Consider the following 27571-nt stretch of genomic DNA (forward strand, 5'->3'; position numbering starts at 1 on the left):
TAATCCAACATCTGTCTCCCTAAAGGCTCTCTACCATCTTTAAAAGGTGCAAGTCGGGGGTGTGACAGAACATTCTCACCTTACAGAGAACAACAAAGAACAAAAAAAATTACAGCACAGGAACTGGCCCTTCGGCCCTCCAAGTCAGCACCGACTATGCTGCCCGACTTAACTAAAACCCCTTACCCTTCTGGGGACCATATTCTTCTATTCCCAACTCATTCATGTACTTGTCAAGACACCCCTTAAAAGTCATTACTGCATCCACTTCCACTACCTCCCCTGGCAATGAGTTCCAGGCATCCACCACTCTCTGTGTAAAAAAAAATCTGCCTCATACAACACTTTTAAACCTTGCCCCTCGCACCTTAAACCTATGCCCCCTAGTAATTGACTTTCCACCCTGGGAAAAAGCTTATGACTGTCCACTCTGTCCATGCCTCTCGTAATCTTGTAGACTTCTATCAGGTCTCACCTCAACCTCCGCCATTCCAGTGAGAACAAACTAAGTTTCTCCAACCTCTCCTCATAGCTAATGCGCTCCATACCATTTTGGTAAATCTTTTCTGTACCGTCTCCAAAGCCTCCACATCCTTCTAGTAGTGTGCCAACCTGAACTGAACACTATATTCCAAGTGAGGCCTCACTAAGGTTCCATAAAGCGTCAACATGACTTGCCAATTTTTAAAACCCAGCCGATAAAGGCAAGCATGCTGTATGCCTTCTTGATGACCTTCTCCACCTGCGTTGCCACTTTCAGTGACCTGTGTACTTATACACCCAGATCCCTTTGCCTATCAATACTCCTAAGGGTTACCTCGAACAGCACTCAGAAAACTGGACAATGTCCAGGGCAAAGCAGCCCATCTGACTGGCACCTCATCAACAAACATTCCCCTTCACCACTGATGCAGAGTGGCAAAGGATCCATTGCAGGCAATTAGGTTGCTCTCTATCCCGTGTCAGTCAGGGCGCTCTGGTCGCTACATTAAAGTCCACCAGGTTTATCTGATAGCACAGGCTTTGGGAGCGCTGCTCCTCCAGCAGGTGAGTGAGCTGATGAAGGAAGGTGCTGCCTGTCTCTGTCCTCTGGACCAGCCGCGAGATTTGGCGGCGGACTCGCGAGAATTCCATGTAAACAAACCCAAGCGGCATCGAGCGGTTAACGGTCCGTCGCGCGCACACCAACTCCCCGCTCTTAACCCTCAATAACCACTTCCCGCTGGAAAAGACCCGACATCACCTCAAACAACCCTTCCGCCGCCGGTAAGTGACTGAAACTCACACCTGGTGGGGAGCTGTGCCGGCGCCGACCGCCTTTCAACCCAGGCCTGGCTTCGTGGAGGAGGCGAGCGGATGTCCCACCCCTGCCTCCTCCGATTGGCTGACACGTGTGACTGACGTCTGTCGGGGGCGGGGCTCGGGCCAATAGCAGCGTCCGATTGGCTGTCAGGGCTGTCAGTCACTGCAGCCCCGCCCCCTATTTACTCCCCCTTCCCCTCGCCTTCCCCATCCCATTGCTGATGTTGTCCAGAGTCTGAGCGCTGAGGGCAGATCCAGAGCCGACAACTGACTGGTTTGTATCCGACTTTAATATCCAGTGAGATTTAAAAGAGGGGATTGCCCACAGAAGTTTCTAGAAAGGAGGGATTGCTGCCATGGGGGTCTGTGTGTGGGGACCTCGGCGATGGCCCCCCCTCAGTTCGCCTGGAGCTCCAGTGTGGACATTGTCAGCCCAGCCTGGTTATGGGCTCTTCCACCTGTTTAGATGAGGGAGGGACATCCCACATTATAAATATTTATATCACTTTAAAAAAAGCATCATCTGACTCATTAGTGCTTCTGCCTGTCAAGCAAAAGCAAGAACTGACGTTTCTACACACCTGCTTTCACCAGGACACCCCAAAGTGCTTTTCTGTCAATCAAGTAGTTTTAGTTCGAAGTCGTCATGTAGGGAATGTTTGATTTGATTTATTATTGTCACATGTATTAGTATACAGTGGAAAGTATTGTTTCTTGCACGCTCTACGGACAAAACATACCAAAGATAGATAAGTTCTTAATCAATCAGGTGATCAAGGATAATGGGGAGAATGCAGGAGAATGGGGATGAGAATCATATCAGCCATGATTGAATGGCAGAGCAGACACAATGGGCCATTGACCTAATTCTGCTCCTATATCTTATGGTTATATGGTCATACCATACATAAAGAAGAAAAGGAGAGAGTGCTGAATGTAGTGTTACAGTCATAGCTAGGATATAGAGAAAGATCAACTTAATACAAGTTCAGTCCATTCCAAAGTCTAATGACGGCAGGAAAGAAGCTGTTTTTGAGTCGATTGATACCACAGAATAAAATTACTACAGTGCAGAAGGAGGCCATTTGGCCTACTGAGACCGCACCGACAACAATCCCACCCTGGCACAATCTCTGTAACCCCATGTATCTACTTTGCTAGTCCCCCTGACACTAAGGGGCACTTAGCATAGCCAATCAACATAACCTGCATGTCTTTGGACTGTTGGAGGAAACTGGAGCACCTGGAGGAAACCCACACAGACACGAGGAGAATGTGCAAACTCCACACAGACAGTCACTCAAGGTTGGAATTGAACCCAGGTCCCTGGCGCTGTGAAGCAGCAGTGCTAACCACTGTGCTGTCATGATACGTGACCTTAGACTTTTGTATCTTTTTCCTGATAGAAGAAGGTGATTTTGATTTGATTTGATTTATTATTGTCACATGTATTAGTATACAGCAAAAATTATTGTTTCTTGCACACTATTGCAAGCAAAGTGTAGTGTACATAGAGAAGGAAAGGAGCAAGTGCAGGATGTAGTATAGCTAGGGTGTAGAGAAAGATCAACTTAATGCGAGGTAGGTCCATTGAAAAGTCTGATGGCAGCAGGGAAAAAGCTGTTCTTGAGTCAGCTGATACATGTCCTCAGTCTTTTGTATCTTTTTCCGGATGGAGGAAGGTGAAAGAGAGCATGTCAGGAGTACGTGGGGTCCTTAATTATTCCGGCTGCTTTTCTGAGGCAGCGGGAAGTGTAGAGAGAGTCATTGGATAGTTTGTGTGATTGACTGGGCTTCGCTCACAACCCTTTGTAGTTTCTTGTGGTCTTGGACAGAGCAGGAGTTTTACCAAGCTGTGATACAACCAGAAAGAATGCTTTCTATGATGCATCTATAAAAGTTGGTGAGAATCATAGGGGAATGTGGCCATTACAGAGACGTGGCTGCAAGGTGACAGGGACTGGGAGCTGAATGTCCAGGGGTATCAAGTGTTTAGGAAGGATAGGCGGGAGGAAAAAGGTGGGGGGGGGGGGGCGTAGCTCTGCTGATTAAGGATAGCATCAGGGTGGTAGCAAGGGATGATATTGGAGACAAAGAGCAGAAAGTGGAATCGTTGTGGGTGGAGATTAGGAACAGCAAAGGGAGGAAGAAGCTGGTGGGTGTCGTCTATAGGCCCCCGAATAATGATCTGGAGGTGGGGCGGGCTGTTAACGCGCAAATAAGTGCAGCGTGCAGGAATGGGACGGCCGTAATTATGGGGGATTTCAATCTGCATATTGATTGGTTGATCCATGTTGGACGCGGTGGGCTCGAGGAGGAGTTCTTGGAATGCTGCCAGGATAGTTTCCTTGAACAGTGTGTGTTGGCGCCGACGAGGGAGCGAGCTATCTTGGATCTGGTATTATGTAATGAGGTGGGTAGAATTAGGGACCTTGCGGTGAAGGATCCTCTTGGGGAGAGTGATCATTGTATGGTGGAGTTTCTGGTGCAGATGGAGGAGGAGAAAGTGGGTTCCCGGACACGCGTCCTTTGTTTGAACAGAGGGGAGTATGGTAGGATGAGAGAAGAATTGGCGAATGTGGACTGGGGGAGCGCGTTGGAAGGTAGGTCTGCTGAGGAGCAGTGGAGGATCTTTAAGGAGATCTTTCTTGGTGCTCAGCAGAAATTTATTCCGATGGTCAAAAGGGACTGTAGGAGGGGAGGTAATAAGCCGTGGATAACGAAGGAGGTGAAGGAAAGTGTTAAATTAAAAGCGGAGGCATTTAGAGTAGCTAAGAGTAGTGGGCGAGAAGAGGATTGGGAGAGGTTTAAATGTCAACAAAGATTGACAAAGAAGTTGATAAAGAAGGGTAGGAGAAACTATGAAGCTGGGCTAGCGCTTAATATAAAAAAGGATAGCAAGAGTTTTTATAAATACATAAAAAGGAAGAGGCTGGCTAGGGTGAACGTTGGACCCTTAGAGGATGAGAAGGGGGACTTAGTGGTAGGGGATAGGGAAATGGCTGAGGTCTTGAATAACTTTTTTGTTTCGGTCTTCACGGAGGAGGACGTGAATAATTTGCCGGGTGTTAGAGATGGAGAGGTGGTAGGACTGGAGGGTCTCAATGACATTATTGTTACTAGAGAGGCGGTGCTCGACAGACTGGAGGGGGCTGATTGTGGACAAGTCCCCAGGACCGGATGGAATGCATCCGAGGGTTCTGAAAGAAATGGCGGAGGTGATAGTGGATGCCTTGGTGGTTATTTTCCAGACGTCGCTGGATTCCGGGGAAGTGCCGGAAGATTGGAAAACGGCTAATGTTATGCCGTTGTTTAAGAAGGGTGCCAGGCAAAAGGCAGGGAATTATAGGCCGGTTAGTTTAACGTCTGTTGTGGGTAAAATGTTAGAATCCGTCATCAAGGAGGAAATAGCGAGGCATCTTGAGGGGAATTGCTTGATAGAGCAGACGCAGCACGGTTTCGTTAAGGGGAAGTCGTGTCTGACAAATTTACTGGAGTTCTATGAGGATGTGTCTAGGGCGGTGGATAGAGGAGAGCCGGTGGATGTGGTCTTTCTAGATTTTCAGAAGGCGTTTGACAAGGTACCTCACAAGAGGTTATTGCAGAAGGTCAGGGGACATGGAGTTGGGGGTAGGGTGTTAGCGTGGATAGAGGATTGGTTGTCAAATAGGAGGCAGAGAGTGGGGGTCTATTCGGATTGGCGGTTGGTGACTAGTGGAGTGCCCCAGGGGTCGGTGCTGGGGCCTCAGCTTTTTACCATTTATATAGATGATCTGGAGGAGGGAACCGAGTGCATGGTGTTGAAATTTGCTGATGACGCCAAGATTGGTGGAACGGCAAATTGTGCGGAGGGTGTGGAGAGTCTGCAGAAGGATTTAGGTAGGCTGGGCGAATGGGCCAGGAACTGGCAAATGGAATTTAATGTTGGCAAGTGCGAGGTGGTCCACTTTGGTAGGAATAATGGTAGGAAGGATTATTACTTACGTGGCGAAAAACTGCAGCAGGCGACAGTGCAGAGGGACCTTGGGGTCCTTGTGCATGAGTCGCAAAAACCCAGCCTGCAGGTGGTCAGGAAGGCTAATGGGATGCTGGCCTTCATAGCGAGGGGGATTGAATATAAAAGTAGGGAGGTCTTGCTGCGGCTGTATAGGGCATTGGTGAGGCCGCAGCTGGAGTACTGTGTGCAGTTTTGGGCGCCGTACTTACGCAAGGATATTTTGGCCTTGGAGGGAGTGCAGAGGAGGTTTACTAGGCTGATGCCAGAGTTGAAGGGGTTGAGCTATGAGGAGAGGCTGAATAAACTAGGCTTGTACTCGTTAGAGTTTAGAAGAATGAGGGGAGATCTCATTGAGACATATAAGATGATGAATGGGATGGATAGGATAGAGGTGGAGAGACTCTCCCTGCTCAGAAAGGACAGCAGGACTAGGGGCACAGCCTCAAGATAAAGGGGGGGCGGTTTAGAATGGAGTTGAGGAAGAACTTCTTCACTCAAAGGGTGGTGAATCTCTGGAATTCTCTGCCCGTTGAAGTGGTGGAGGCTACCTCGCTAAATATTTTTAAGACGCGGGTTGATGGGTTTTTGATAAGAGAGGGGATTGAGGGTTATGGGGAGAGGGCGGGAATGTGGAACTGAGCCACGACAGATCAGCCATGATCTTATTGAATGGCGGGGCAGGCTCGAAGGGCTAGGTGGCCTACTCCTGCTCCTATTTCTTATGTTCTTCTGTGGCAGACCATTTGCATGCAGCAAGCTCCCACTTACAGGAATGTGCTAATGGCCATATCATCTGTTTTTAGTGTTTTTTTGAAATTCATTTGTGGGACATGGGCTTGCTGGCTGGGCCAGCATTTATTGCTCATTCTTAGATGCTTGAAAGCAGTTGAGAGTCAACCACATTGCTGTGACTCTAGAGTCACATATAGGCCGGACGAGGTAAGGACAGTAGATTTCCTTCCCTAAAGGACAATAGTGAACCAGATGGGTTTTTCTGACAGTCAACAATGGTTTCATTGTCATCAATAGGTTCTTAATTCCAGATTTTTTTGGTTGAATTGAAATTTTACCATTTGCTATGGTGGGATTCAGACTTGAATCCCCAGAACATTGATTGAGGGATAAAGAAGGGGCATTGGGAAGAGACCCTGATACTTTTTCTCAAAATTGTAGCTGTGGAATCTTTTGCATTCGCTTAAAAAGGCAGACTGACTCTTTGTTAACATCTTGTCTGAAAGGCAGCATGTCTGAGAGTCCAGCATTCCTTCAGTATTGCACTGGGAGTGTCAGACTTGGATCTTGTGCTCAAATCTCTGGAGCATGACTCAACGCCACAGTGTCCTGACTATGACTGCCATGACTGAGATGTGAATGGGGATACTCTCTGGCCCTGACACAGTCACCCACACCCCTAGCACCACACTACCCCCTCCACTGCTGCACCCCTTCCCCATTCCTCTCTCTCTGTCCCCCCCCAATCTTCCCATACTTGAGTCTATTTCTGGTCCTTATTTTAATAACTAGAAATTAAAATTACGACCTTTATTCACCTGTTAGGTAATTCTGTAATTCATTTATCGACTTTGTCTTCTTGTGGATTATGTATGGATGTTATTCTTCTTTTGCCCTTCTGTGGTTACAGTGAGTGAGTGGATTGTCCTTGTGTTGCTAATCATGCATGGTAAACATGAAATGTGCCAAGTACAGCACTGTATTGGATAATCAGTAATGTCATGCAGAATTGTACTTGACTGAATTTCTTTGGATGCAATAGTGTACATTGCAGACATGTAATGATGTCCAAATATTGAGGACAAAGCTATCCTGTACAATATTACAAATGACTAACCAGCTTGATGGGGCTGAAATGTGTCTAAGAATAATTTTTTCATCCCTTCACACTATTTTTGACTGCAGACCACATTAAGTTTACTCTATTGTGAATTCTAACCAAACCACTTAGGTTATTGAGCAAGGCAGCCAACCACAGGGAAAACCACAAAAGTTGCATCTATTCTTTGTCAAATCTCAGCAAAGGTTATTAATTCAAGCTTGTAGCTCGCACAGTTTAATTTTGACCTGCATTACTGCATTATTGTTCTTGTTGCCATGTATTGATATTGAAATAGGAAGAGATGTGGGAGATCAGCCGGGCCCACCGTTCAGTTTGATCATGGCTGATCTTTAACTCCATTTACCTGTCTTGGTTCCATATTACTGACACCTTTTCCTTCAAAGACCACACTCAGTCTTGAAAGCTCCAGATTTCCCAACAACAGCCCTTGGTGTGGAGCGAAAGACTTGCATTTATATATTGACTTTCATGAGCACCTGAAGTCTGAAAACATTTTGCAGTCAATGTAGGAAAGAATTCCTGATTATTATTACCCTCTTGAGTGAAAAAGTAGCTTCTCAATCTCCCTTTTGAAGAACCTGGCTCTCATATAAGACTTCAGGCTCAGTCATTCAGGTTGTTTTTGTTCAGTTGTATGTGTTGAGAGTTGGCAAATTGAAATTGCTATGTTTTCTAACAAAACAAGTTTATGAATTTCTATTTCTAAATTAGAAATAAAACTATTCACAAATTCTTAATTGAAAGCAAAATACCATGGATGATGGAAATCTAAAAAAACATAGCAAATACTGGAAATACACAGCTGGTAAGACAGCAGCCAGAGTTCTCCAATGTCATACGCCCCACCACCACTGGAGTTGGAATGGAGAGGCTCAGATTTTTAAAAATTGAATTCAGATTTCACCATCTGCTGCTGCAAGATTCAAACCCCAGTCCTCAGAACGTAAGCTGAACTTCTGGAATAAGAAAATAGCAATAATACCACTAGGCCATCGCCTTTCATATGCAATGATAGGCATTAACTGGTGATTCACTTGAACATTATAAATAGGCTGTAAAAAGTCCTTGGAGGCAGAAATCTTTTCACCAAAATCCCTTTATTTACATGTCTGACGACAGCATACAGAGTGCTTTCAGTTAGCAGTCTACACTAGGAGTCCCAAAGGAACTGACACACCAGGTTAAGCAAGAGACTCCTGACTGGCCTATCAATTTGGCCCTTAATCAGGGACATCTTTTGATGGGCCCTTAATCAAGGAATTCATATTCTAACAGGCCAATCTCAATTGTCTGATTAAACTTATTACATAGACAAAGAGTGGAACTGTGGCTATTGGGTTAGGAGGTGCATGCTTGTAATGTGTATCTTTGTCAATTAATTTAAAATTACATAAAGATCAGCTCCAGTTCTATCCTTCACCAAGTGGATTTCTGGAATAGGACGTAAAACGTTACTGAGTTATCAAAGATTTTAGCATATAATAAAGGCTACACTCCTGATGCTGTGCTGAGGGAGTGCTGCACTTCCAGACGTGATTTCTTTCAGATGGGAAGCTCCCTTGGGTGGACAGAAAAGCTCCCATGGCACTATTGTGATGGAGAGCAGCAAAATTCTCCCTTATCTCCAGGAATGGAAGACACAGCCACCGACGAGGTTGGAGAAGCCAGGGCAGAAAGAGGGGAACTTGATGACAATGATGTGCCTTCCATATTCATTCTTCTGGATGGTAGAGGTCACAGGTTTGGAACATGCTGTTGAAGAAGCTTCGGCTAGTTGTTGCATCTTGTGGTGGAGTAAGTGGATGTTTAAGATGGGTTGCCACTAAGATGGCTGATTTCTTCTGGACAGTGTCAAGCTTCTTGGGTGTTGTTGGAGCTGTGCTGTTCCAGGTGGAGAGTGTCTCATCATTCTCCTGACTTGTGCATTTTCGTGGTGGACAAGCTTTGGGTGGATAAGAAGGTGAGTTGCTGACCACAGAATAGCTAACCTCTGAGATGCTTTTGCAGTTGCAGAATTTATGTGGCTGGTCTAGTTCTGGAAAATAGTGACTACCAGGATGTTGATGGTCTGGGATTCAGTACTGGTAATGACATTAACATCAAGGGAGATGATTATTCTGTTTTCTTGTTGATGATGGTCATCGCTTAGCACTGTGAGGCATGAATTATGCTTGTTATTTTTCAGCCCTAGCCTCAATGCTGCATGCAAACATGGACTGTTTCAGTGTCTGGTGCAATCGCCAGCAAACATCTTCCTTGAAGGAGCGACATTCCAAAAGCTTGTGCTACCAAATAAACCGGTTGGACTTTAACCTGGTGTTGTGAGACTTCTTACTGTGCTTACCCCAGTCCAACGCCAGCTTCTCCACATCTCAAGATGGAGGGCAGGCCATTGTTGAAACATTTGAAAATGATTTGGACCTAGGACATTACTCAGAGGAGCTGCACCAGTGATGACCTAGGGTTGAGTTAATGGGCCTTGAACAACCACAATCATTTTCTTTGTGCTAGGCATGACTCCCAACTCATAGAGAGTTTACCTCCTAATTCCCATTGACTGCAATTTTACCAGACCCCAGGGAAGCTATACCTGGTCACGTTGCCTTGGTGTCAAGGGCAGCCACACTTACTTCACCTCTTTTGGCCATGTTTGTACCAAGGCTGGAGTCAAGTGTCCCTGGTGCAACCCCATACTGAGCATTGGTGAGCAGGATTTTGCTGAGCAAGTGTTCCTTGATGGCAGTGACAGTGACATCTTATGTCACATTGCTGATGATTAAACAGTCGATACTGGTTTCATGGTCAGCATTTGACTTTTGATTCCAGCGTTTTTTTAAATTCAGATTTCACCATCTGCCATGGTGGGATTTGAACCACAATTCCCAGAGCATTCCCTGATTTGATTTGATTTGATTTATTATTGTCACATGTATTAGTATACAGTGAAAAGTATTGTTTCTTGCGTGCTAGGAGCTTGGGAACATAGTGACGCTACCACTGTGCCATCAGCCCACCAAGTACAAAGAACAACATGGGTGTTGCTGGCTGCCCAGTATTTATTGCCCATCCCTAGTTGCCCTTGAGAAGATGGTGATGAGCTGCTGCCTTGAATCACTGCAGTCCATGTTCTATGGATTGACCCACAATGCCATTAGGGAGAGGATTCCAGGATTTTGACCCTGCGATTGCAAAGCAATGGCAACATATTTCCAAGTCAGGATGGTGAGTGGCGGTGGTTAGAGTATTTCTTACTGGTGATGGTCATTGTCTAGCATTTGTGTGGCGCGAATGTAACTTGCCACTAGTCAACCCAGGCCTGGATATTGTTCAGGTCTTGTTGCATTTGAAGATTTACCGCTTCAGTATCTGAGGAGTTGCGAATGGTGCTGAATATTGTCCAATCATTGGTGAACATCCCCACTTCTGACCTTATGATGTCAGGAAGGTCATTGATGAAGCAGCTGAAGATTGTTGGGCCAAGGACACAATCTTGGGGAACTTCTGCAGAGATGATCTGAAGCTAGATGACTGATCCTCCGCAACCACAACCATCTTCAAATGCAGTAAGTATGACTCCAACCAGCGGAGAGTTTGCCCCCTGATATCCATTAATTTTTAAAAAAATTAATTTGTGGGACATGGGCGTCGCTGGCTGGCCAGCATTTTATTGCCCACCCCTAGTTGCTCTTGAGAAGGTGGTGGTGAACTTGTGGTGAACAAAAGACTAATAAGGAGGGAGAAATTAGAGTATGAGAGAAAGATGGCTAGAAATACCTGCTGTGTACATTTGGTGAAATGATCCACAAGTCTATTCAACAGACATATTAGGAATGTTGAATTGGGATTGAAAGCATATAAAATTGGTTCATGGGCTAGTTATAATCATATATAGGTTTATTTCACATATTAGAGTGATTTCACGCACTGCAATCAATGTGATGTTCCATTTATAGATCCTAGCTTTAAAAAGAATCTCTTCTGTTGGCAGTATATTTCAGAATGATTTGGATTCATATCTTAAACTTGAGCAGATATATTGTGAAATACATTTATTTTTAGTAAGCAAGAGTTGATTTTCAGTTTAAGGACTTTGATCCTACTGAATGTTAAATCTGAGGATTAAAACTCATGTCGCAATGGATGGAAAGGATGACATTGGTACCATACAGAGAGATGTCATGGATTCTAGAAATTAAGATGTAAAATCAGTTTGGGTAGAGGTGAGAAATAACATAGGTAGGAAGTACTCTGTAGGCTCCCCAACAGTAACCACGATTTAGGATGGAAGTTTTTGAGCAGGTACAGGTGGTAATCACGGGTGATTTCATTCTACATATAGATTGGATAAATCAGATTAGCAAAGGTAGTCAGGATGATGAATTCATGAGTGTTTTTGAGACAGTTTCTTAGAGCAGTATGTCCTAGAGCCAACCAGAGAGCAAATGTGCAATGAGACAGGATGGCCTCATAGTGAAGAAACCCGATGGAGCGGTGATTTTAATGTGATTGAATTCGTCATTCAGTTTGAGAGAGCAAAGATTGGATTTCAGCATAGCGTTTCAAACTTAAATTAGGGTAATTATGAAGTCATGAAGACAGGGTTGTCTAACGTGAACTGGTAAATTAGGTTAAGGGATAGGTTAGAAGAGATGTAATGAAGAGATGCAGCAGCATTGTAAGGAGCTATGTCAGAAAAGGGGCGGCACAAGTCAGGAGTGTGATGGAATATTCTCCCCTTGCCTGGATGAGCGCCGTTCCAACAACACTCAAATAAACACAACACCATCCAGGACAAAGCAGTCCCTTGGTTTGCGACCCCTTCCTTGAACATTCAGGGGGGAGTTTTCCCATCCTGCCCGCTGCAGGAATCATAACGGGCAGGGGGACAGACCATGCAAAGGACCGTTGCCCTCGGGCGGGATTTTCTGGTTTTGGGGTGATGCAGCTGGAAAATCCCACCTATGGTCCCTCCACCCCTGATGAACAATGGCAGCAGTGTGTACTATTAACAAGATGCACTGCAGGAACTCACCAAGGTTCCTCAGGCAGCACCTTTCAAATGCACTACTGCCACCATCTAGAAGGACAGGGGCAGCAGATACCTGGGAACACCATCATCTGCAAGTTCCCCTCTTAAATCTCTCATCACACTGATTTGGAAATATATTACTATTCCTTTACTGTTGCTGGGTCAAAATCCTGGAATTTCTTACCTAACAGCACTATGGGTGTACCTGCACCTCAGGGACTGTAGCAGTTCAAGAAGGCAGCTCATCAGCGCCTTATGAAAAGCAGCTGGGGTGGGCAATAAATGCTGGCCTAGCCAAAGACGCCCGTATCCTATAAATGTATTAAGAGAAAGTTAAAATGTTGGAATAAGGAGGTTATAATGGGGTGCTTAAAAAATCTCAGTGCAATCCGGCAGAGTTATTATGGTTTTTGTGAAAAGGAAATCATGTTTGACCAATTTATTGATGTTTTTGAGAAAGAGACAAGTAACATAGATATGCATATGCTGCACTTAGATTTCCAGAATGTATTTTGTAGGATGCCATGGCAAAGGTTACAACACAAAATAAATGCTCATGATGTTGGAAGTAACATATTATTAGTGTGGATTGAGGATTGGTTAGTTAACAGGAAACCAAGAGTAGGCGTAAATGGGTCATTTTTGGGTTGGCAAGATGTGACAAGTGGAGTGCCACAGGGATCAATGCTGTGGTCACAACTATTTTACAATTTATATTAATGAGTCAATTGAAGGGACCAAGGTTGACCAAGGTTGAGATTGAGGGGAGATCTCATAGAGACATATAAGATGATGAATGGGATGGATAGGATAGAGGTGGAGAGGCTCTTCCCACTCAGAAAGGACAGTAGGACTAGAGGGCACAGCAACAAGATAAAGGGGGGGGGCGGTTTAGAACGGAGTTGAGGAGGAACTTCTTCACTCAAAGGGTGGTGAATCTCTGGAATTCTCTGCCCATTGAAGTGGTGGAAGCTGCCTCGCTAAATATATTTAAGACGCGGGTTGATAGGTTTTTGACAGGCAAGGGGATTAAGGGTTATGGGGAGAGGGTGGGAAAGTGGAACTGAGCCACGACAGATCAGCCATGATCTTATTGAATGGCAGGGCAGGCTCGAAGGGCTAGATGGCCTACTCCTGCTCCTATTTCTTATGTTCTTATGTTGCTAAATTTGCTGATGACACAGAAAGTGTGCAACAGTGCATCATTTTAAATACAGGATATTCTTATAAACTTTTCTCCTATGTAATTGTTTTACCGATATCAGTTAAGGGTTCTGTCATTTTTGGGCTTTGGTGGGCTTTATGATTTGATTTGATTTATTACTGTCACATATATTAGTATACAGTGAAAAGTATTGTTTCTTGTGCATTATACAGACAAAGCATACTGTACATAGAGAAGGAAGGGAGGGAGTGGAGAATGTAGTGTTACAGTCATAGCTAAGGTGTAGAGAAAATCTGGAAGACCTGTGTTATAGTTGCTCCTGTTTTTATACTTCTTACTTTTGCTGAATTGCTGCTGTCTATAAACTTTGTTATTTTATTATATGAAGAAGAATTTTCTTTTGATACAGTGGTCAACCACCTTTACTGTGGGGTCAAGTTACTGCATCTTTTTGATGACAGGAAGAAGAGGGCAAGAAAAGAAAACAAAGTTTTTCAGTGTTCAGCGTGGCAACACAAGATTGCACACATTGAGTAGCTAGTTTTCATTGTGGAATTTCAAGTTAACAGCACCATAACTATGTTTGGGGTGGTTGTTCAGTTTAATACACGGAGAGACTGCAGCATTTCTTCTTAGCAAATGGAATAGAAGATGAGGTGAAGCAGTGCTTGATTTTCCTGAGTGTGTGCAGGGAGTGAAGACTTACAAGTTGATGAGGAATCTGGCCACATCACGGAAACTAGATTTCGTTCTCTGGTCCAGAATCACTATAATCTGAAGCCCTTGGCGATTGTTCAAAGATTCAAATTTCATGGCCGTTTTTGAAAAGCAGGTCAATTGGTAGTTAACTTTGTGTCAGAATTACACCAGCTTTCAGAACAATGTGAATTTGGAGCCGTTTTAGAAGATATGCTCAGTGATAGGCTGGCCTGTGGCATTAATGAGAACAGCATTCAGTCAGTTGTTGGGGGAAGCTGCATTGACTTTTAAGAAGGCTCCAGAAATTTTGCAAAAATGCCAAAGGTATTCAGAAGGTTAATATTGATGCCAATTTGGGGAAACTGATCAAATGAAGGAAGAAATTGCAAGCAAAGAGATGAAAGCAGATGTCTGGGCTATGTATCAAATAAGCCCATTGTTGACATTCATCCCTTAGGACAATGACACCTTCTCTGCTGAGTCTCTGATCTAAATCTGTTATTTGGCTTGGGCAGGTTTCTGGTACCGTACCTCTTATTGTTAGTGGGAGCTTGTTGCTCTCTGTCAGACTATTGTTGGTCCTGAACCTTGTGGTAGTACAAAACTACAAACCTTGGGATTCACTCCATGGGCAGCCTGAGTATGAGGTTTCCTGTCATTAGCAGCTCTGATGCTGCCAATCTACATTGCAAAGGAGTGGACCGATATATCAAAAGTGCCGCTGAAAAATTATAATTTTCCTTCACGTTGGTTTTAATTGTGCAGATGCCCCTTTCTGCCTCTCTATTAAATTGTGGATACCGTGGGGAACTGGAGTGTTGAAATCTGTAGCGCTCAGTGAAACAAATGAAGTAGCCGTTAGTGAATTGCAGACCATTGTCGGACCCCACCCCATCTAGAATGGCATGTATTGCAAAGACGTCTTTAATGACCAACTCTGTAGCCATTGTGTGTAAATGCCTTGGCTTGATCCGCCTCGAGAAATAGTCAACAGTGATGAGGATGGATTTGCTGTTCAGCCTAAATAGATCCATTTCTAAAGATTCCCCTGGTCTGGTGGGAACTGTGTGGGGATAAAGAGCTTCCTTTAGACTGTTTCATTTGATGCACGCACCAGGCATTTCAACTCATCTCTTCAGTTTTTTTTTGATATTCCTGATCACCACACTGCAGATTGGGCTCTGCTCTGCGCTTTGTGATGCCCAAGTGGCCTTGGTGAATTTGTTGCAGAATCTCAGGCTGGAATGAGACAGGAATGATCAACACTCACCATCCACCAGCAGATCATCAATTATGCCGAAATGTTCTGTTGCTCGAGTATATTTTAATGATAGTGCCATTGCGACTCTGCTGTGGTCATCCTTGCATGCAGTGCTGATAGATGTGGACACATTCTTCATCTTCTATCTGTCCTTGGCATATCAGTTGTAGCTTCTTTAAGTTTGCAGGCAGATGCGTTGTCACAAACTGAGAATAGGACTCGACCTTGACATTGTGTGTCATGGGGTAGTTGACTGTGATTTTGGACAGTCTGCTCAATGTACACTGTCCCAAAAGCACATGTGATGCAAGTGGAATTCCTTAATTCTGGGAGGCATTCTGGTGAGTTCTTGTCCAGTAGTGAGACTAATAATATGTGATCTGTCTCTATGACCATTTTGAGCATAATGATATAATCTGAGAACTTTTCACAAGCCCACGTGACAGTGAGAGTCTCTTTTACTATAACTGAATACTTCATCTCTGCATCCGATAGTGCCCTGGATGCTTAGTATTCTGTTCAGTGGCATCTATTCAGCTGCTCTTGGAATAGGATTGCCCCATATCGTGTTGATGAGGCATCTTTTGAGATTGTGGTTGGCAGGGATGAGTCATAGTTAGTCAGGACATTTGGTGAGAACAGCATAATTGGATCTGACAGAATGCATGTTCCTGGTGTGCATTCCTGCAGCATGCGTGGGCCTTGTTCAGTAGGTGTCACAAGGGCTGCGTGACTTGTGCTAGATTTGGCAAGAGTTTTGTGAACTGGTTTACCATGCCCAGGAAGTTTTGGAGATCTGGAATGGAGAGTGAGGTTGGAAATTCACAGATTGCCTTTGTTTTATGAGGGTCTGCCATGGTGCCTTTTTTTGCTCACAATATCAACAAAAACCTGAATTAGAGAATTCATACTTATTGTTCAGTGTTAATCCTGCTTCCTACAAACTGTTCAAGACAGCCTTGAGTAACATGTTTTGTCGACAGTCATTCTGTGGACAAGAAATATCATCCCTGTGTCAGATGACTCCTTTTAGGCGTTCCAAGATGGCCAACATTGTGTGCTGTAAAGTCTCAAGAGCTGAGAAGGATTGTCAACTAGAAGTAGAAGCTTCACTGAATTGGCACCATTACTTGTTTTGCAAGTATGCTTCTTGTGCTTCTTAAGTCATCACTTCAAATTACCCACACCTCTGGTGACAAATCTGTAACCACCACTACTTAATCTTAGTATTATGCCATTCAAAATACCCTCTTCAGCCACAACTCAAACTTGGTAAAGCTATGGGATTGTTTTCCAGTGGTCCACTGATGCACTTTACAGAAATTCGAGTGAGCATTTATTGTTGCATGACGCTGAATGAGGTGATGTTGTGTTGGCATATTACTCCAAGATTTCTCTTTTATTATTCTGCTTGTATTATCGAGAGCCAATCAGCAACATGAAATAATTTTCTAGCTTCGGGACATTTCCCCTCCCTCCTTTTTTGTGCAGATGCTGCTGCTGTGACTCTCAGAAAGTTGATACTTTCACAAATGCATCATGTTGAATTATAGAGGGTAGTGTTCACTTTCCAATCTAAGAGAAAGTGATTTTTATCAATAATATTTCAGTGAAACATCAGACGCCCTTGCCCTTTTATGTATTTCTTGACTATTGGCTTATTATGTGAAGTCTGGTTAATGTAGACTTATTCCTCCTATTCATTATTCATGTAAGCTTTATTGAAATAAATATTGATTGTGGCGTATGTATAAAATAACTTCCTAATGCAGACAGTGTAATCAATTATTATATTTCTAGGTATTAGTAACTGGATACTCCTATATTATGTGATATTTATTGATGACTTGAATTGCTCGGCTCTCTTGATTTTGGGTGTGAGTAGTCACTTCAAGCTCTGTCATGCTGAGATGGTCTGTAGATTCAACCGATTCGATGCTTGACAGCAGTTTAGAAGACCAGTTTATTGTTAAAATGAAGAATTATGAAAGTTAGACCATAAGACGTAGGAGCAGAAGTAGACCATCGGCCCATCAAGTCTGCTGTGTTATCCAATGAGACTGTGACTGATCTGATATAACTCTTAACTCCACTTTCCCGCCTTATCCCCATAACCTTTAGTTCCCTTACTGATTAAAAATCTGCCAATCTCAACTATGAACGCAGTAAATGACTCAGCCTCTACAGCTCTCTGACATAAAGAATTCTACAGATTCACTACCTTCCGTGGGAAGAAATTCTTTCTCATCACTGCCTTTGATGGGTGACCACTTATTTTGATATTATGCCCTCTGGTCCGAGGCTCTCCCACAAGGGAAAATAACTTATCAGCATCTATCCTGTGAATCCCCCTGAGAATCCTATATGTCTCAATAAGGTTGCCTCTCATCCTTCTAAACTCCAATGACTATAGGCCCAATCTACTGAGCCTCCCCTCATAAGAATTTACCTCCATACCTGGGATCAACCCAGTCAGTCTTCCCTGGACAGCCTCCAATGCCAATATATCTTTCTTTCGATAAGGGGACCAAAACTGTTCACAGTATTACAGGTGTACATGGAATATTTTATATAAATTAGATATTCTAATGGATCAGCACAATTGAATTTTAAATTTAATGCTTCTGTTTGAATCTAATCCAGAATGATTAAATGAGGGTCTCAGAGCTAAGGCACTCTGCCTGGGTATTGCAGATGGCAACAACAACATCCCAAAACAAAATAGGAAAAAGCCCTTGGCAACTCAATCCAAGCTCCTCCTGTTAGACTATTGTCAACAATATATCCTTATCCTTCCACGTATACACCAATATCCACGTATACACCAATATCTCAAATACATATGAATATTCCAGAAAGTTCAATTGTATGCACTGCAATTTGAAAGGTGTGAATAAAACCTACAACATCCCAGCTAATCTGAAAACCGCCATACAACTTTGGGTTTGGTAGGGCAAATGAGTGGGAAGATTACATGTTCCAGTGGGTCGGATGGATGTTAATGATCAGGTGGCATTATTCAAAGAGCAAGGAGTTCACCCGGTGCACAGACTAATATTCTTTGCTTGTTTGTCGACATCATCTGCACGCCCACTCAAAAATTGGGCATTTCTCTCGCTATTGTTTGTGGGATCTTGTTGCTACTGTATTTATTCACGGAGCTTACTGCACTTTTTGTAATGTATGCGAACCTGTTTGAGAAATATCAATCCACTGCTGAAACCCTCATACATGCCTTTGTCACCACCCCCCTGACAAGACTATTCTAATCTGCTATTGACCAACTTCCCATCTTTGAACGTCCATAAACTGTCTCTATCCTAATCCATGCCTAGTTCCACACACCCACCACCTTTGTCCTTGCTGACCTGCATTGACAGATGACTGCTTAACTCTTTTAATTTAAAATTCTCAAGCTTAAGTCTAAATCCCTTTCTCCCCTCTCTATGTTTGTCACTCCCCCCTGTTGCCCTTCAAAACCCTCTGATCAACCACTCCCTCTGGAGTCTTGTATTTTGCGGCCTTACCTTCAGATTACTGTCAATTATGTAGCCATTCTTTACATCCCCGCCCCCACCAACCCCACCACCCTTTATATCCCCCACCACCCTGCTTCCTGCTCCGCACCACTAGATCTTCTTTAAAACCCACTTCCTTGATTAAATATTAGGCTAACCTTCCTAATATATCCTGATTTGGAGTGACATTCTCATTGTTTTGACTGTGTTTCTGTGAAATACCAGCAGACATCTCAGTTTGTTAATGGTATTATATACTCCTGTAAATAATAGGGCATCAACAATGAGCATACCTGTGGTATAAAATCCTATTATTTATGGACTTTAAAACCAGTTCCAAATTGGCATGGATCCATAGCAAATAATTATCCCTATTTTGGCATTAAATTAGTCATGTCACTCAGAGACCATATAGTTGGTGTGGAGAATGGAAAGATATCTCAGTTGTTCTCTTCTGAAGTTAGGGAAGATTCTTATTGTTGGGTCATGGTACAGGGAGCTTTACTCTGAATTTAATTGTGCCACACCTCATCTCAGGTTGCTTAACATTGATATGGCGGTTCAGTATGAATATGCAGAATTTCCTGGCACTAAGTTCCCTCCCTTGATGGCCACAGCATTTACAAACCAGAAGGAAATTCAAGAATGCCTGACTGTATCTGTACCTAGATATTTCATGTTGGTTTTCACTTCATCACACTACAACAGTGGTTGAGTTGAGAAGTATTTTGTTGGCCCTGAACCGCTTTGGGAAGTCCAGAGGTAATGAAAAGCTTCTATATAAATGCAAGCACTTTCTTTCTTGACTGATGGTTAAACTAACTGTTTGGGTTCTTTTCAGTTTAGGTGGGAGAATTGAGCAGCTATGGCTACAGACTCACCTCGCCGTCCCAGCCGATGTACTGGTGGAATAATGGTCCGACATCAGGCAGTCACGTAAGGAATACATTTATTTCAATTGTTTAACATTAAATACATTTGATACCTTAAGTGAATTAAGAGATTAAGTGAAATATTAGTTACAGAATCTTAGAATGGTTGCAGCACAGAAGGATGCCATTTGGCCCATCGTGTCTGTCAGTTCTGTGTGAGAGCAATTCAGTTAGTCTTTTATACCCACCTTTTCCCATAGCCCTAAAAATCTTTTCTCTTCAGACATTTATCTAATTCCCTTTTGAAAACCATGATTGAATTTGCCTATACCATAAATTCAGGCCATGCAATCCAGATCCTAATCACTCACACTCACTGTGTAAAACGTTTTTCCTCATTTCACCTTTGGTTCTTTTGCCGATCACCTTAAGTTAGTGTCCTCTGATTCTCTGTCAATTGGAAAAGTTTCTAAACACTCTGTTCAGAATCTTAATGATTTTGAATATTCCTATCAAGTCTCCTTTCAACTTTTAAGCTTCACCCAGCTGTTGAAGTAACTAAAACCTTTCGCCTATGGTACCGTTCTTGTAAATCTTTTCTGCTCCTTCACTAAAGCCTTCAGGTTCTTCCTAAAGCACAGTGCCCGGAGTAGGACTCAATACTGCAGTTAGGGGAGATGGTGGTGTAATGATAATATCACGAGACTAATAATTCAGAGGCCCAACCTAATGTTCAGGGACATATCAAATCCCACCACTATGGCAGCTAGTGGAATTTAAATTCAATTCATAAATCTGGAATATAAATAGGTCTTAGTAATACTCTATGACAGCTGTCATGATTGTTGTAACATCCCTCAGGTTCACTGATGTCCTTGAAGGAAGGATTCTGCCATCTATACCCGGTGTGGCCTACATGTGACTTCAGGCCCACAGCGATGTGGTTAACTCTTAACTGCCCTCTGAAATGGCTTTGCAAGCCTCTCAGTTCAAGGGTAATGAAGGATGAGCAACAAAAGATGTCTCTGCCAGCAATTCATGAAAGAATTTAAGCATTTTAAGCCAAATTTGTATTTTATAAAGATTCACCATAGCTTCCTTGCTTTTGAATTCTAATCCTCTATTTATAAAGCTTTCTCTGTCTGCCAGCTACCTTCAATGACTTGTGCATATTCACCCCTTGGTCCCTCTGTTCCTGCACCTTCTTTAGAATTGTGATCTTTATTTTGCATTTCCTTTTTTCACACTTCCTATCAAAATGCATCACTTCACGTATCTCTGCATTAAATTTCATCTGCCAGATGTCTGCCCATTCCATATCTGTATCATCTTTGCACAGCCAATCAGTGGTCCAAGTTGCAGTGTCATTTCTGAATTCTGAATAATTATTAGTGATCCAGTTTTACGTTAGAATGCAGTTTGTATTTTGCCATAATTAGTGAGCATATTTGCCTCGAACCTGGATATCTCATAGTAATCCCAACAATGAGAGAATTGTTCCCTGGTGTGTATTGTCCCTCTCATGGTTTCTTGATGCTGCAGCAGCGGAATATTAAGTTCTTCTGGTTTATCAAGCTGAAAAGCAACTGCTTGTTGGCTGAAATTAACCCCTTTTCTATTTGAGACAAAAGAGATAATCTTCACCATTATTCTTGGGACACGGGTTTTATTCCCATCCAAAGTTTGTAGGGCTGTTTTACGTTCATAGAATTACTGAATGGTACAGTCATTTGGCCCATTAAGTGCATGTCGGCTCTTTAAAAGTGAAATTCAGTTTGTCCCACTTCCTCTCTCATGCTCAGGAGGTATATCTGTGAATGTATGAAGATGATGGACATTTTTAATGATTAAAAAGACTGAAGGTGGATAAGTTGTCTTGACTCAAGATAGAGTTCAGGGTCTCTGGTGACTCTGTGATTTTTGCACATGCAAGAACTAATTCATGTTTCAGGAAAGTAATTAAAATGTAAATGTCAATGGGTAGTGCACACTCTCTTGCAGATAAATTCAAAATGTGAGTCCACTTGTGTAACTTACAGCTCCTATAGTCTGGGTATTTACAGAAACTCAAGTACAATGGTTCCCTAGACTTGATTTTTATGAACGCAAGATGTAATGAAGAGAGTTACATGAATAGTTGCTTAGTAGCACAGAAGTATTGCTGAAAAAAGAGACATATCATCAAATCTTTTCATCCGGCACTCTGAGTGAGAAAAGGATGTTGATTGGTGTGTGTGTCTGTGTGTGTATGTATACGTGTGCAGCTGACCTTCACCTCTCCATCCATGTAACTATAATCCCTATTCATATCATGCATCTCAATGGCTTTCCTGCATACTCAGGTATGACTTCTTGCTTCAGTGGCAACTATAAAAGCAGAGAAAATAAACAGCGTCATACGCGGTGTTTAAGCTCTGGATGAATTCAGCTTTTCTAGCAATCCGTTATTGCTGGCTGGTATCTTTTCCATTCAACTCCAGAAGTCAAAAGAAGATAATGAGAAAGAACTGCGCAGCACAGACTGACCTTGCAACTCAAGCAGTTCCTAATGTACATCCAATTTTATTTAGCAGTAAATGAAGTCTTACCATATTCCCACAATTCTTTTAGGCATAGGAGTGAAAATCCGTATAAAGTAATCATAAGTACCTGAAAGTAGTTGACATAAGTCACTTTTATCAGTGGTGTGTCCAACTTCAGTCCATAAACAATCTAATTTAATCTTAAAACAATGCTATATTGTGATATAGGGATTTTTATTATGAAGATGTTGAGCAATTCCTGCTTTCTTGCATTGTTCATGACACCAAAAGTTGAGTTGCTGATGGTTGCTGTCAAATCATGCTTATTACAACATGACAGCAAATACTCTGACAGTTTTTTGATTTCTAGTTTAGGAGATTTTCTGATCTGCCTCCCTTCTTTCCCCCGTGCTCCAAATGATCAAGGGTTAAGAGGTTTGGGGGGTGAAATATGGCCCAAATTTTAGAAGCAATCCTTGACAAGGTGAATTGGGGCTACAGCTTCTGCATTATACAAGTATGTGAGTGGTGGAGTCTTCCTTGCCACAGGGCATTTGTGCTGTGCTCATAAAGTACCTCAGGAACTTATTGTATGGCACTACACTGTGCTTTACTCACTATGATGTGGAGATGCTGGCGTTGGACTGGGGCAAACACAGTAAGAAGTGTCACAACACCAGGTTAAAGTCCAACTGGTTTATTTGGTAGCAAACACCACTAGCTTTCGGGGCTTTAACCTGGTATTGTGAGACTTCTACTGTCTTTATTCACTATCCCAAGTAGCCAGTGGTGCTGGGAGGGATTCCAGAAGACAGTCCTGTGCACTAGGTACATTTGTCCTTGGTGATTTGCAGCCTGCTGCACAATAGGGTATCTGGGAAATGAAGAATGTTCATCAAATTGAAATTGCACTGCACTGTGACGAATTGAAAAATGGGAGGGAATATTCAAAAGGAGGCTCAACAGATGATGCAGAGGTTCTTGAAGGAGTTGACTGAGCCTTGCACGATGAGAGATCCATCTGAATGGAAGATGAAACCAGACAGAATCACGTAATAGACCTGAGTCTCCTTAGCGCATCATATACAATCAAAGCTTAACACAGATGATGGCTTTTGGATCATTCTGGCCACAAGGTGGAAGCAACGCTAAGAATGTCACAGCAGCTCATGCTTCTGGGTTATTGATTTTTGTTCCATTATTGTCTTGTGTGTAGCCCAATTCCAATATTTAGTCTATTTTCTATAGTTCAGCCAGCCCTGAATAGTCTGACAGGATTCTTTTCTTGTCCAGGTAGTAAGCAATGCAGCAAATCTTTACACAATTATCCAGTTTAGCTGCATGCTTTCTTTTCACAGCTTTTTCCATGATCTCCTTTTTACATCCCTTCAGAATCTTAACTATTGTTTTGCTGCCCAATTCTGGGACCTTGAGAATTGTAATTTAGCTCTTGTAGTCTATTCAAGTCATGAAAAGATTTTGCCATTCTCTTGTTATCCTTGTATTTTGAAAACTGTAATTTGTTCTTTACTGCAGAACTCCTCTGACTTTTTGATTGCAACAGTTTGTAAAAGACTAGATATACTTTTTCCACATATAAATAATTGATCACTCTGGCTAATACATTCCATGGCTTCCATCACTCCCTTCTGTTCTCTGAAACTCTGAAAATTCAGAGTTTGCTGCTATCATTTCTCCACCACTAATTTATCTGTCCTACTTGGATGGCATGGATTATATGTATCAGTATGGCCAGGAAAATGCAAATACTGCACAGTTGATGCAATGTCTGTGGTCTGCTCCAGCACACACTGACCTACTTAGCATCTCTCTTCATAATTTGATCGCTAATCCTAAACTCAGCAGAGAGTGGCCTATAGACACTATAACCCATTGTACCATCACAGCTCTAATGTAATGTGTTCGCCTTATTTAATTAATGCAGATGTGACCAAGGTTTGCGTATCTGTGGGCTTCTTCACTTCTTGCCACGGAGCCCAGAGAACCACATATAAAGTTTAAATCAATATTTCATTAATTGTATACATCTCAAGTAGTCAATGCCAATAGATTTTGGTGTTCAGAGTTAGAGCTTACTGAGCAATAAAGGAAAAATGTGAAGAGCAGCACTTTTCTATCCTCCAGGCTTGTGAAATAAAAATAAGACAAGTTGGCAAAGAAAATATATTGATGTAAAAACAAAATACGGCTGATGCTGGAATGAAAACAAGGTGCTGGAAATTCTCAGCAGTTCTGGCAGCATCTGTAGAGAGAGTGAAACAGAGTTCATGATTTAAGTCGAAAATCTCTTCAAAAAAAGGAAACATTTGACTAGGATGAACATGAGTCAATTACAGGCAGTCAGGCAAATTTATAATAGGATTAGATAATTGGCAGAAAAAATAAATAATTACTTTCTGTCTGTCTTCACTGAGGAAGAGGTAAGAAATCTCTCAGAAATAGAGATGTTAGGGACTAGGGAATTGAAGAAAATTAGTATGAAGAATGGTCACTTGAAGCAGATGCTGAACCATACCCTTTTAGAGTGCATGCTTTAAGTAGGAGGGAAAAGAACAGTAGAAGTACCATAAAAGCATTGATACATGATGTCAAATTTTGAATGGAAGCAGCAATAAAGTGATGAATTTGCCTGGAAAGTATTCATTTAACAGATAATATATAATATTGGCTGTAGATTAGGCCGGTCAACCCTTCAGGATTGGCCTGGAGCCTCCAAGAAACTAGTATTAATCTCAAGAACATCATTGATAACAACCCTGGAGAAAATGATTTTCTTTCAGCACTTCAGTTTATTAGTTTCAAACCTTTTGAAGAAGGGGGAATAGTTGTGTTCGGCTGAGAGCCAAACATCATTTAGTTGAGTAATTAATTTTTTTGCTTTTCACGTGCCTGGGGAGGTGGAGCACTATAAATGATGGGCAAAGTGGTGAGTGTATAAGTGGTGGGGCAACTGGAGCCAGAGGCCAGGTGATGAAACTGGCTGAAATACATTCAATCAGAATTGACTGTAAATATAAAGAACTTGAATTTCTTTCCCACTTTCACTCTAGAAATAAGATTTTCTAATGATTCTCAGCCATGATTGCATGAGTTTAAGGTGATGTTGAATTCTGTAGTGAATTATTTGTGTTTATTTACAGAGAACAGTCATACATGGAGAGTGTTGTCACCTTTCTACAAGATGTAGTCCCTCAGGTAACTAATTGTATAAAATCTGCCATATGGTATCCTTTCTGTGTTACATTCACGTGCAGTGAAATTTCTCAGATAAATATTAATCAAGCAAATGTTGGAAATCTAAAGTAAAATTCGAAAATGCTGGAAATCCTCATCAAATATATCAGCATCTGAAAAGACAGAAGATGGGCTCATGTCTTCTGAATAACTTAGGTCATTTTCTTGATAACTCTGTTTGTTGAGTTGATATTAAGTTTGCTGTAAAACCGTTTCTGCATTTTTAGCATTTTCTGTTTTATTTAAGTTTTCCAAAAAGTGTTTGGATTTCTGATGTCAGCATCTTGAATTACGCTACTTGGACATGGCGTATATAGCATGAATAGCAAAGAAACAGACTATTCAGCCCAACAGGAATATCCTGGTGTTTGTGCTGCACATGAGGCTCTACCCACCTTACTTTACCTAACTCCATCAGCATATACTTTATTTGTGGGACATGGGCGTTGCTGGCTGGCCAGCATTTATTGCCCATCCCTAGTTGCCCTTGAGAAGGCAGTGGTGAGCTGCCTTTTTGAATCCCTACAGTCCATGTTCTGTGGGTTGACCCATTATTGCTGTTAGGAAGGGAAATCTTTATTCCTCTTGTTTATCTAGCTTCTCCTTAAATAGCTGTTTACTTTAACTATTCATAATGGTGGTGAATTTACATTCTAATCATTAAGTAAAAAAATGTTTCTCCTGAATTCACTTATTGAATTTATCAGTGACTATTTTTAGATGTATGGCCCCTAGTCCTTGTTATGCCTAAAAGTTTAAATTTATTTATTAGTGTCACAAGTAGGCTAACATTAACACTGCAATTAAGTTACTGTGAAAATCCCCTAGTCGCTACACTCTGCTGCCTGTTTGCGTACACTGAGGGAGAACTTAGCATGGCCAGTGCACCTAACCAGCACGCCTTTCGGACTGGGGGAGGAAACCAGAGCAGGCAGATGAAATCCATGCTGGCATGAGAAGAACATGCAGACTCTGCACAGACAGTGAATTCAGTTGCATAAATTACTGTGATTGGATTTGATCTCCTCTCACCTTGTGTGGCTACCCCATTGGCAGAACCATGTACTGCCATGCTGCAGTGTTAGCTGATCTCATCAGGGTGGTTGCAGGGATACTGTAACACCACAACACAATCTCAAGGTTTGCATCTGATGATACACTAGATGCTCTTTAGGTGAGTGTCTCAGGAGAGAGCAGCATATCTTCACTTAGTGCAACACTGCTCTTTAAGCTAAGCTGCCATTGATAGCAGAGTTGTTAGGTAACTGCACTATTAGACGTATTGGGGCTGAAATCTATGAGTATGGTGTGTGGTTACTTTATTATTGATCACTGTAGACAAACTGCTAGATGTTAATGTCTCTGTTATTTTTAGTTTTCTTTTCATCAATTTTATTTTTCCTCTCAGGCATACACCGGCTCACCTCCAACAGATGAGAAAGAAAAGATAGTCTGGGTTCGTTTTGAAAAAGCTGATATCAACGGTAAACACTGTGCTTTTTTTTCCATAGCTATTTCCTCCCATTTATCTGAGTGAAATAATATCAGTAGGATTTCTGTAACCATGGCTTCATTTGATTTGATTTGATTTATTATTGTCACATGTATTAATATACAGTGAAAAGTATTGTTTCTTGCACGCTATACAAACAAAACATACCGTTCATAGAGAAGAAAAGGAGAGAGTGCAGAATGTAGTGGTACAGTCATAGATAGGGTATAGAGAAAGATCAACTTAATGTGAGGTAAGTCTATTGAAAAGTCTGATAGCAGCAGGGAAGAAGCTATTCTTGAGTTGGTAAGTACATGACCGCAGACTTTCGTATCTTTTTCCTGAAGGAAGAAGGTGGAAGAGAGAATGACCGGGGCATGTGGCGTCCTTAATTATGTTGGCTGCTTTGCCGAGGCAAGCGGAAGTGTAGACAGAGTCAGTGGATGGGACACTGGTTTGCATGTTGGATTGGGCTACATTCACAATCTTTTGTAGTTCCTACATGGCTTGCATGCATACAAAATCTAGATACACCGACTGTATAGGTGCTCTTTGTTTCAATAGGATTTCACTGAACTATAATGGTGGGTGTGTAGAAATGTTC

The 27571-nt window shown here is 42.3% G+C and overlaps 1 protein-coding gene across 4 annotated transcripts in view; it reads left to right on the forward strand.

Annotated features, from left to right (window-relative positions):
- Window positions 1-1152: 1152 nt before the first annotated feature.
- Window positions 1153-27571, forward strand: part of bcas3 (BCAS3 microtubule associated cell migration factor) — an 891691-nt gene continuing 865272 nt past the window's right edge. For 3 of the 4 annotated variants that reach the window (XM_080210584.1, XM_080210583.1, XM_080210585.1), the window contains exons 1-4: window positions 1493-1576; window positions 19668-19762; window positions 25382-25436; window positions 26884-26959. In XM_080210584.1, the coding sequence (XP_080066710.1) occupies window positions 19692-19762; window positions 25382-25436; window positions 26884-26959 (202 nt within the window). In that variant the 5' untranslated portion in view covers window positions 1493-1576; window positions 19668-19691. Of the gene's footprint in view, window positions 1267-1492; window positions 1577-19667; window positions 19763-25381; window positions 25437-26883; window positions 26960-27571 lie in introns of those variants that run through there. The other variant, XM_080210581.1, reaches the window with a different exon arrangement.

The sequence above is a fragment of the Carcharhinus amblyrhynchos genome, chromosome 23 (assembly GCF_965287045.1).
Source record: "Carcharhinus amblyrhynchos chromosome 23, sCarAmb.v2.hapA, whole genome shotgun sequence".
NCBI lineage: Eukaryota > Metazoa > Chordata > Chondrichthyes > Carcharhiniformes > Carcharhinidae > Carcharhinus > Carcharhinus amblyrhynchos.